Raw genomic sequence first — 12,578 nt, forward strand, 5'->3', positions numbered from 1 at the left:
ACCCAGGGGAGGACATATTTGCCTGCGAGGATGTGCAATGAACATTCAGTAGATTGATTCCTAGGTTGAGTGTGAAGTCCTGCAAACAGAGATAGGGTAGAATGGGCCTATATCCTCTGCATAAGGATTCAAGGTGGCCTCACTAAAATGCGTTAATGCTAAGCATCTATTTTATTGAGGCCTCGAAAACATTTCCTGTGGCTGAAAAATCTAGTCTCAGGGTAAGGAGTTAAATACTTTGCACTGGGGCAAGAACGATATCATTCAGTAGATTGTGAATATTTAGAATTCTCTACTTCAAAGGCTGTGGGCACTCGGTCACTGAATATATTCAGGATCAAGATCCATGGATTTTTGGACATTAACAAAATCAAGGGATAGGTTGGAGGAGCAGGAAAGTTCAGACAGCTCTGCTGTCATTTTAAGGGTTGCCAAAGTAGGCTTGGGGGTGGGTCATTTGGCATCTTATATTCTCATGTCCACAGCTGAAGGCAGATTTCACATCTTTTCTGGCATACTTTCGTTAAATAAACCGAGTAGAAATATATGCCATTATGACCAGTAGATCAGCTTTTTCAAATGAGTTTTAGCGCACAATACAGTGCATTGGAAAATTATAGCAGCAATGGATTTGTTTTGATTACGTTGATGGATTACCTTAGCATCCTCTTTGGAAAGAGTGTAAGTGATAAGAAAGGGTTATTTGTAGTCTTGCTGGTGAAGCATGTTTATTAGATGCAGCTGACTGCAGTGTTTCTCTTTCTTTTAAATAAAATTTGAAAACTACAATATTACATCAGAAGGTACAAACTACTATAAAGATGTCTTTTTAATTCCTTCACAGGGTGTAGGCATTGCTGGCTAGGCAAGCATTTGTTACCCAAGCCACAAGGAGCGGGGGGGAAGAAAGAGAGAGAGAGAAAAAGAAGAGTCACCTTCTTGAACCACTGCAGTCCACGTGGTGTAGGTACATCCTCAGTTCTTTTAGGAAGAAAGATTCAGAATCTTGACCAAGCAGTGAAGAAATGCTGATATACTTTCACGTAAGGCTGTTATGGATGGAGCGTAGCTTGAAAAAAAGAGAGAGCCCTGCAGGTCTTGGTGTTTTTAAGCACCTGCTGCAATTGTCTTTTAGGTGATAGAGGTCATAGATTTGGGAAGTTTCTGTCAAAGTAGCCTTTTTGCCTTGCTGCAGATTGCACACACTGTTGCCACTGTGCGTCTCATTGGAGGGAATGAAGTAGTAGACAGGATGATAATCAAGCAGGCTATGTCTGAAATGTTGGAAAGCTTTGACTGCTGGAGTCACCTCATCCAGGCAAATGGAGAACATTCCATCACTCTTCTGACTTGTGCCTTGTAGAGGGACATGTTTTACAGAGTAGGGACATTATTCATGGCAAAATTTCCACCTTCTGTGGTCACAGTACTTATATAGCTGGTCCAGTTTTGTTTTTGGTCACTGGTAGCCCATTGACATTGGGGGCTTCAGCAATGGCACTGAATGTCAAGGGGAGATGGTCATTGCCTAGCATGTGAGGCGTGAACATTTCTTGCCACTTTTCAGCCCAAGCCTTAACATTGTTCAGGTCATGCTGCATTGGACTCCTTCAGTATCCGAGAATTCATAATTTGTGTTAAAAAAATCTGAAATCCGCGAACATCCCTACTCTGGCCTTGGGATGGAAAGATGGTCATAGATTAAGCAGTTGAAGATGGTTGGACTGAGGACACCACCCTAAGGAACTTCTGTAACAATGAACCGGGACTGAGATAATTGCTGTTCAACGATCAAACATAATTCTGTGTGCTAGGTATACGCTAACCAATGGAGTTTCCACCTACCCCCAGAATTTCCATTAACTTTCAGTTTGCCAGGATTCCTCAATACCATACTCTACTCTTAATATTAAGGTATTTGACAGTCACATTCATGGAATTCAGCCCCTTTCTCCATGCTTGGAACAAGGTTGTTACAAGGAGCCAAGAGGCCAATGAGGATCATTAAGTGCCACTTGATCGCACTGTCAATACCCTCTGCCATCACCCTGCTAATGATCAAGAGTAGATTGAGATGACAGTAAATTTTCTAGATTGTACTGGTCTTGCATTTTATGGGCAGGTCACAACCAGGCAATTTTCTACACTGCCAGGTAAATGCCAATGTGTATCTATATTGGAAGAGCTCAGCTAGGTGCATGACTGGATCCCAAATCTCCCCTCCAAAAAGCACTGTGGGTCTAACTACACGTGTGGACTGGAGCGGTTCAAGAAGCTCTGGAGCACTAAATTTTCAGTACTCTTGCCAGACTCCACAGCATTTGCAGTATCCAATGCCATCAACCATTTCTTGTATTACGGAGAGTGAGGGGAATTAGTGAAGACAGGCTTCTGTGATGCTGGGACCGTCAGAGATGGCGAGAGCAGCAACTGCTTTTGGACTGAAGCGCTAGGTTACCCCCATCACTGAGAACAGGGTTATTCATGGAGCCTCCTCCTCTGATTAGTTGTTTAATTGTTCACCACCATTCACAGCTTCTTTTCAAATTCTGTAGCTTAATACTAAACTAGTTACAGTGGATAAATTAGTAAATCAATATAGTCCAGGCAGTCAGTATTATGTACTTTCATAACATTCACAATTCAAGCCATTATTGCCCAAGTTTATCATTGTACATTTCAAGCCAAAGCACTTAAATTACAGCACTCATTTCACCTCGAGTAAAGGCTACACCATCTGCTCCACATAAATACATATCCATACAAAGACCGCTTATTTCCGCCTCCCTGACATCATCCAACTCTACCCTGCCTCAGCTCAGCTGAGACTAAAGCCCTCATCTGTACCATTGTTTCCTATAAATTTTGATTATTCCAACACATTAACAACTGCACTCCCATCCTTCGTAAACTTAAACTCATCTACAACTTTCCTGCTCATATTCCAACCCACGCCAAGTCCTGTTCACCCATCATCCTTGTTCACTGAGCTGCACTGGCTGATTCAGCAATGCATTTGTTTTAAAATTCTCATCTTCATTTTCAGATGTCTTCTTGTCCTTAGCCCTCCTGACTAACTTCCAATTGCTCTACAACATTTTATTATTTGTTGATTGGACTTGGGCATCACTGGTCAGGCCAGTGTTTATTGCTCATCCCCAATTGCCCTCAGGCGGTGGATGGATTGTTGCCTTCTTGAACCTTCATAGTACAGATGCTGAAAGTACAAGCAAAGTCATCATGTCAGGAAGTTCCAGAATATTGACCCAGCAACAGTGAAGGATTGGCAATATGATTCCAAGTCAGGATTGTGTACAACTTGGAGGGGAACTTGCAGGTGATGGGGTTCCCGTGCATCTGCTGCCCTTGTCTTTCTAGGTGGTAGAGGTCACAGGTTTGGAAGGTGCTGCTGAAACAACCTTTGAGTTGCTGTAATGCATCTTGTATATGGTACACACAGATGCCAGTGTGTCAGCAGTGAATGGACTGCAAATCAAGCCAGCTGCTTTGGCCTGGATGGTGTCGAGCACGTTGAGTTCTGTTAGAGCTGCACTTTGAGATGAGTATTTGCACTCTGCCAATTTTGGTGTCTTGTGCTCACCCAATTTTAATTGCTTCATCATTGGAGCAGACCTGCAGCTGTTGAGGTCCTAAGCTCTGAAATTCCATCCTAAAACTTCTCCACTTCTATATCCTCCTTTCAGGATGCTCCTGTGAAGTGCTTGGAGACATTTAACCACATTAAACTCACTTATATAAACAGTTGTTGAACCACTTCCTTTAGAATAAGGATTGAAATCTCAGTATTCTATCCTTAAGCAATCTAATGAAATGGCAATAAAGTATGCTTAAACTATAACTTTTAGATTGTTGAAACTCAAAAGATTCAGGGCATGCAGAGTAATTTCCACAAAAATCAAGGCAGTTACATCAGAATAGCAAGTACTGTTATGCTTATTAACTACTTCATACATTGTACTAGCACAAATTCCTTCTCATGTACTGTATTCTGAACAGCTGGCCAAAGGCAAAAGATCTGTTCAAAGATTTCTAAATAATCCCTTTATTCCACCATTTGTAGAATGAGAAATCATGAGAAACCACCCACCCAGAAATGCACAATTTCCAACCACTGCAATAACTGAAGTATTTAAGTTATTCCAAGTTACTGAGCACGTCCAAGCACAACACTACGCTACACTTTGCCTCATCGTCCAAAAAAGGTTCAGTATATTCGGATAATTTCACAAGTATGCTTTCTTCTCAAGTGAAAAATCTAATTGAGAGTGCAATGGCTAAATTAGTGAAGAAACATCTGAAGTCGACCAATAAGAGAAAAGCAATTTTAAAGCAATGATTCATTTGAAGGCAATATGTAGAAGTGTTCTGGGAACAGTACTTTGCTTTCTTCTTCCTAGATGCTAAAACTACTTGGGGAACGTTCATTTTTTTTGTTGGTCACTTGCACGATATAAAAATTGTGCACATGACAATACGTTCATTTGACAATTTAAAAGTCAATCAAAGCTTGCTGCAAAGCAAATAACTGCCTTCAAGGTAAAACAAAAGTCATAATTAGAAAACTGGATTTGCCACACCAAAGACCTTGGGTTATCGTGAAAACATCCCTGGCCTTCAAGATCGTTGGTTCACCAACAGACATATCAATTCTTTGATATTACTAGTTTTATTCCAAATCAAAACCACTGGAGAATAGCAACATTTAGCTTAAATTGTTACAACATGCCTACAGTTAATATGATGGGTCTCCCTCAATTCACAGTCTTGATATGGCTGCAGAGATGATTGTAATTTTCCAAAATTCCATAGATTCTGGAAAGGTCCCAAAGGATTAGGAAATTGCAAACATAACACATCTTCAAGGAGAGACAAAGTCAGGAAACTAAAGGCCAGTTAGCGTTACATCTGTCATTAGGAAAATACTAGAATCCATTCATTAAATAGCAGAACATTTAGAAAATCGTAATAAAGCCACATTGAAAGGAAAACTGTGTTTGATGAACTTAGTCTGGATAAGTGCGAGGTGATGCACTTGGGTAGGACAAACAAGGCAAGAGAATACATGATGAACAGCAGGACCCTCGGAAGCATCCTAGGGACCCTGCTGTGCATATAGTGGTTCCTTAAGATAGCAGGACAGGTGGATAAAATGGTTAAGGTGGTATATCGTAAATGTGCCTTTGTTAGTTGAGACAGAGGTTAAGAGATTATGCTAGAACAATACAAAACATTGTTTAGGCCACAATTAGAGTATTATGTGCAGTTTTGGAATCCACATTATAGGAGGGACATAATGGCATTGAAAAAGAAAGGGTACAGAGGAGATTTACCAAGATGCCGGAGCTTCAGAGTTTTAGTTTTGGAGAGTTTGGATAGCCTGGCATTGTTTTCAATGAAGCAGAGGAGACATAATGCGATATATTACGAGGGGCAGATAGAAAGAAAATTTTCCCCCTGGTGGAAGGATCAATGTCTGGGGAGGGGAGGGGAGGGGAGGGGAGGGCATAGATTTAAGGTAAAAGACAGGAGGTTGAGGGGGATGTGAGGAAAAACTTTTACCCAAAGGATGATGAGAGTCTGGAACTCACTGCCTGAAAGTGTGGTGGAGACAGAGACCTTGATAATATTTAATTTTAACAACAATTATGATGCCTACGAGGCTATGGGCCAAGTGCTGAAAATGGGATTAGGACAGGTGATTTATCTTTAACTGATGCAGATGTAATAGACCAAAAGACCTTTTTCTGTGCTGTAATCCTCTACGACCTTCTTTGAGGATACAACAAAGTGATGGATAAAAAGGAAACTAGACGATTTATGTATTCGAATTTCCAAAAGGTAGTCAATAGTGTTACCACATGAAAGGTTTCTGCAACACAAGAACCCTTAAATTTGGGGGTAATGACATTAACACAAAATGAAAGATTGGTGAACAGCGAAGAGTCAGGATAAATAGGTAATTTTCAGGTTGATAAACTGTAGCCTTTGAGCTAAAGGGATCAAGCGATATAAAGAAAGGCAGGATCAGGATATTGATGTGATCAGCCATGACCAAAATGAATGACACAGCAGGCTTGAAGGGTCTACTCCTGCTTCTATTTTCTATGCTTCTACATATCTAGTAGGATTCCACAAAGATCAGTGCCAGGGCCTCAACTACCTATAAATTATATCAATGAATTGGATGAAGCCACAGTGCACTGTAACCAAATTTACTGACAATGCAATATAGGTGAGAAACAAGTTGGAAAAGGGACAGACAATGGTCTGCAAAAGGACTCAGATAGCTTCAGTGTGTAAAAATTTGGCTGATTGTAAGCAATAAAAAAAATTATCTAAATACGGTGGTGCAATAGAGGATTCTGGGTATCCTCATACACAAAACACAAGAAACCAACATGTAGGTGCAGCAATCGTGTTATTCATTTACGGGATGTGGGTGTCACTGGCTAGGCCAGCATTTGATGCCTATCCCTGATAATTACAAAGACAAATGGAAAGCCTGGCCTTTATTGTAAAGGAATGAAGTAGTTTCATTACAATTATGCAGGGCATGGGTGAGACCACACCCAGAGTGAGAACAACAGAAAAGCAGCATATTATCTAAATGGAGAAAGAATACAAGAGAGCAGTCGTACATGAATCTCAAAAGGTTAGTAAGCAGGTTTAGCAAATGATTAGAAAGGCAAATGGGATGCTGCTTACTGCAAGCGGAATGGAATACAAAATTAAGGAAGCTCTCCTGCAGTTGAGCATTCATGACACCATATCAGGTGTACTATGTACAGTTTGGGTCACCTTACTTAAAGCACATAACTGCACTAGCAGTTCAGAGAAGACTGACTCGACTGATTCCTGGAATAAAGGGTTGTTTTATGAGGAAAGATTGGACCCATACCCGTTGGGAGTTTAGAAGAATTAAAGGTGATCTTACTGTAACATAAAGTTCCTGAGGGGCTGGATGCTGAGAGGATGTTCCCCCTTCTGGGAGAGACCAGAGATATCAATCTTTGGAATTCTCCACCCTAGAGAGCTGTAGAAGCTGCATCACTAAATACCTTCAAGGCTGAGGCAGCTAGATTTTTGAACTGTAGAGGAACAAAGGGTTATGATGAAAAGGCAAGAAAGTACAGCTGAGGTCAAGATCAGGTCAGTTTTTGCCTTATTGAATGGTGGAATAGGCTCAAGGGGCTATACGGCCAACATCTGCTTCTATTTATGTTCTTATTTCAGATAACATTCACATCATGCACCATAGTGTAACTGATGTCTGTACACTTTCGGTAAGAAAGGACACTAAAATTAGTTTATTTGCTACTGTTATCTTGCCAGCTGACCCTGAAGCAAGCCAACAGAGAAAATGGTGAACAAAAAAAGTGTCAGAGCCAAAAATTAGAGGCAAAATATCCCTAATTATCCACCAAACCTAAAGGGCAGAGCAGGCTTCAAGGGGCTAAAGTGCCTATGCTTGCTCTTAATTTCTATTCTCATATGTAGCTCTGCATATAGTTTTGGCTTTCTCTTAAGAATTTGCATTGAAGGCAATTAGGATAAAGGAATTGAAGAAATGTTGAGTCTATGCTTATTTTGGGATTTAGAAGACTGAATGGTGATCTTATTAAAAACATTCTGAAGGTGCTTGATAGGAGAGATGCTAAGGGGACAATTGCCCAGTAGGGGAATCTGAAATGGAACAGTTCAACCCTTCACTATTTTGCAAAGTCACACATTAACACTTCACACACACAACCTACTGTGCTGTATATTCACTAGCTTAGAAGATCAAGAGTACAGAAAACTAATCCCCTTCAGAAATGTTCTCCAATAGCTCAGAAATCTCAATTATAGTTTGGGACAAAGAGAGCTTCCTTTTTATTTCATTATTAACTCCCTTAGTACAAAGAAAATCTTATTTCAGTGCACTCAGAGAACCGGGACAGAGAAAACTGAAGGAGACATTAGTCCACGATGATTCCTTTGAAGAAAAACTTCACCCATTATTTATGCAGCAAAATAACTGTGGTGAGATTTCCAATTGTGCTCTAGCCAAATTTTACAAAACACAACCACATTACAGAAAAGCTTATAGAAATCAAGCGCAAATATTTGAGTCCTAAATAGGTGAGGGGAAGACATGCTTCTAATGAAGAGATGTCACCAATATCATCACTTTATGTTGAAGAAATCAAAATAGTAAAGCATTATGATTAACATTGATAGATTGAAACACGATAGTCATTTCTGGAAGAATATTTTATCAAACACAACAATTTGCAAGAGTACTGGGCTTGACAATGCTGTGAGAGGAAACTAAAACATGGAATAACTAAGGCTGATTCATTCTAGGATTTATCACTTACCAAACCCTAAAATTACTGGTCTCCCTCATCCCCCTTCTGTCCACCTACTATTAATATTCAGTTAATGTATCATGAACAAAATAAACTGGATAAAATTTCTCAGCTCCCACTGAAATCACAAATCTACAAGAGAAAAAACACTAAGAGTGTAGGAAAAGAGAACCATTTTGTAAGAACTTCACAACTAGATAGAGAAGTGCACAGGGACTCCAAAATAGCAGTTTGCAGACATGACCTACATTAGCTAAACCAGAAGTCACCCATGAAGGCCAAATAGAAGGATAAATTTTGTTTGTAAAAAAAATCCATGCTGAATGCTACAAAATAAAGTTTAACAACTATGAAAAGACAAGGGACACAGAAGAGGTGCCTCTCCCGAATATTTCCAGTATTTTCTGATTTTATACTACAAGACAGTAGATTCTAGCAAATGTGCAATTCCCCTTCACAGGTGGCACTGCAGCCAGTCTGGGATATGTTAATTTCTTTATCGCAGTTCCAAGCAAAGTTACTTCATGGAGCTGGATCATTCCTACCAACTAATTAGAACTTTTAAAGAATCAAATCTATATAAGGTGTGCCAGTGTTAAATGGTAGGTGCTTCCCCAACACCGCCCCCGCCCCCCCCCCCCCCCCCCCCCCCAAACCCCAGGGTGGCTTTAGATCAACTTTACTACATTTCTTCCCATTTATACACATGCAGCATAAATTTGCACAAATCGGTACTCAAAACTTACATGAACACTGCATCATTTTTTATCTCAAATTTGAAGAAAAAACACTCTTGCTTTGAGAAATTCCATCATTACATTACTATAACATTGTGCTCTGAAGCATTATTAACTCAGTGATCCAGAACATTTCATGGATCAAATAACTAAAAAGATTTGATTTTGCCTAGTGTGATCTAGACATGCATTTTTTTGAAGTTCTGCAGTATACAGGCTTTTTTTTAAACCTCTGGCACAAAGTGGGTATAGGTGATTTTTCATCCATTAATCTATAAACCTTGAACTTGAAAACTAATCCACAGAGTTCAACGAAACCTGGTGCACAGATAGTGGATGGCCCAAGGAAGAGAGTTGATTAGTTTTTGGCAAAAAGTGCGGATGCGAATCCTGGAACTTTTGTTAAAGAATTTGTTAACATTGTGAGATAGGGCAAATTGTTTCTTTTTAAATAAAAGAATGCTGTGAATTGGTTTTGAATTGGATTGGTCTCAGCTACAATAGTGGAATTTGTCACAGCTGTCAAAATGTGAGCAGAGTTTTCAGACCAGATTGTTGGAAATGCGCTGGCCTGAAGGTGGAAGCATTGAATATAAAGTTGTCTTTAGTTACAGCATCAACCAGGCAAAGAATAACCTCAAGAAGAACTCTAACTGTAATAAATCCAAGCTAACATAGCATAGATGAGTTGAGTTATCTGCTCTATTGAGAGCCTGCTTCACTTCTTTGATTATATTTTCACCTCCTTTCCGGAAGGTAGAGGGTCATGCTAGGGTACAAAACAACACATTTTAAAATGAAAGTTAAACACAGAATACTAACGGGCTTTCCAAAACCCTGGAAAATGAGACTGAAGAGCAGGACTAGGTCATTCAGCTCTTCAAGCCACCTCTGCCATTTACTAAGATCATGGTTGATCTAAGTGGAAGAGAGTTGCATCCAAGTCCTAACTTTTTTTCAGTTAATACAATGGATTTTTATAGCAACAGCAAATGATATCTGAAGCAGGTATACTAGCAAAATACTCCTCTAATTTAAATAATCCCTTTGTCAGTGATGGTAACAAAAGACCAGTCAAATTTGAGACTTGTGATTAATGTTGTACCAGACAGCTTAATTTACAGAGAATATGGAGTGCCCAGTCACAAAAGTCGATGATCTGATCTAAGCCCTTAATGCAGAATTAATCCTACACAGCAGATGAGGTTTGATTGATACATGCAAGATATTTTTGAATATCAGAAAAAGAACCAACTTGATGTGTATCGAATCTAGCAAAAAGTTAAAAATTTGCACCACGGACTCAATTTGAGAATTCATTGTTCTTTTTACCTTTCAGTTCTGAACTTCAGTTTGCCTAAGAAACTAACGAACGTGTGAGAGTATGGATTGCAGAGGTCAAGGCATGGATTTACTTTTACTTAAAAACAATCTTTGTCTGGGTGGGGTTTTTAAAAACGACAAACACCTAACCCCTTTTCATTTTAAGCTCAAGCCGACCAAACTAGTTTCTTTACAGTCAGCACCTAAATGGTTAAGCACAGTGAGTGAATACCACCTTTCTTCCATATTCATAAAAATCCAGTTACAGTCAGACTTTTAACAGGAGTAATTTGCATCACTCACATGACCATTTTTAAAAAAATTTCAACTTATCTGGATATTTCACTGTGGCAAATTGAGGGAAGTTAATTTCTAGACTTAAATTTGTTGATGCAAACAAAATGATATTTTAAAATATTTAAAAAGGCTTTGTCATCACCTAAATTCCTGTTCACTGCTGTAATTAGTCATCCACTCAGTGCTCATGACCTCCAGCTCCAAATGATTCAAATTCCAATAAGTAAATATTGATCCACCACATGACACCCCTCCACCAAAATGAAAGTCTTCAAGGCGACTTTGTCCTAATCATGTTAAGCACACTGCTCCCACTTCAGACAAAATGTCTACATGATGCTGAGAACACAAACTGTATGTTTTCATCCAATGTTTTGTGCAACAAATGTGGGAGCATATTAAATCAATATCCAGTAATGCAAATCATAATCCGCCAACAATTCAGCATCCTCTTTTCTGGTGCAGAAAAAGAAAACAATATTAAAGACAGACGACTTGCATCTGGATAGAGACGATCTATACTAAACGCCCGACTATCCCCACCCCCACCCGAAATAAATTAACAAGACTGCTGCAACACAGCTAAAAATAAATGCAATACACTGAACCAACAAAATACCAATAACCAGGGAACCAGAACAAACTGATCAATGAATGTAATAGAATCAACTGGCTAAAATAGCAATGTATGCATATCAAGGCTGCAATCTCCCCTCCCAGGGAATAAATCCAATAAACGCAAGCTCATGTTGCCTTTTCCAAACAAGCGTACAAAGGCTTAGCAGTTTTGCTCACCTGCTTGCATCTACTAAGTCAGTGCTTACATGCAAACATGAACACTTCACTTCATCAAAACACTGCTTTCTCCACTGTATACCTGATCTGAATATCAATTCTCTGGTATTTGCTTTAATAAAACAGTTTTCAGACCTATTATGGTCAACTGCTGCTGTATAAACCAATACTCATGTTACTTCATATTTCCCATAAATCACAATCTAGTTTTTAGAATTATTTAAAAGAAATAAATTCTGACAATTAAAAAAATTGTTTCAATAATATGATTTGAAAACAAGCTGTAGGAAAGCCTCAACTTAACATTCTTAAACGGTTAACTCACATACAATTTACAATACCTGCATGAAGCTCTGATACCCATTGACGATGGCAGCCCTGAAGTCAGATCACAGATTCTCTGTAAAGCCATCGACAAATATTTCTGCTGCCTCTGCCAGGGAGCACTGCAGGCAGTGATCAGCTTTCCAGCTGCCAGTCTTCCAAAAGCACAAGCAGCAAATACTCCACCACCTAGCTGCAGAAAGACTATACTGCATTGCAGGTGAGCACCCTCAAAGTTTAATAACCAACCATTTTACTTAAAAAAAAATGTAAAATCCCTATCGTGCAGAAAAAAAGCCATTCAGCCAATTGAGGCTGTACTGATTCTCTAACAGAGCATCTTACACAGGTCCCCCTCTAGCCCATCCCAGTAACCTGAGCATTTACCATGGTCAATCCACTAATCTACACATCTTTGGACACTATCGAGCAATTTAGCATGGCCATTCCACCAAATCTGCACATTTGTGGACTGTCTGGGAAACCAGAGCACCCGGAAAAAACTCTCAGACACAAGGGCAAACTTCACAGTCACCCAAAGCCGGAATCCAATCTAGGTCCCTGTCACTGTGAAGCAGCAATGCTAACCGCTGTGCCATAATGCTATCCCTTGTATTTAAAAAGGTGTATCCATTTGAAACACAAACATCATATGAATGAAGAAATATGTTCCATCACCACATGGTCCAACAAACCCCAAAGATTATTAAAATAGCCAAGTGAAAATACC

At 39.5% G+C, this 12,578-nt stretch overlaps 1 protein-coding gene across 2 annotated transcripts in view; it reads right to left on the reverse strand.

Moving 5' to 3' along the window:
* The window catches only part of LOC145356989 (SRSF protein kinase 1-like), a 76,551-nt gene that overhangs the window by 32,032 nt on the left and 31,941 nt on the right, over positions 1–12,578 (reverse strand). Inside the window, exon 1 of one of the 2 annotated variants that reach the window (XM_080210018.1) lies at positions 11,866–11,990. The exons of the other annotated variant lie outside the window; for it this stretch is intronic. Coding sequence (XP_080066144.1) covers positions 11,866–11,936 — 71 coding nt within the window. The 5' untranslated portion in view covers positions 11,937–11,990. Of the gene's footprint in view, positions 1–11,865; positions 11,991–12,578 lie in introns of those variants that run through there. 2 annotated transcript variants of the gene reach the window in all.

This window comes from Carcharhinus amblyrhynchos, chromosome 22, assembly GCF_965287045.1.
Source record: "Carcharhinus amblyrhynchos chromosome 22, sCarAmb.v2.hapA, whole genome shotgun sequence".
Taxonomy (NCBI): Eukaryota; Metazoa; Chordata; class Chondrichthyes; order Carcharhiniformes; family Carcharhinidae; genus Carcharhinus; species Carcharhinus amblyrhynchos.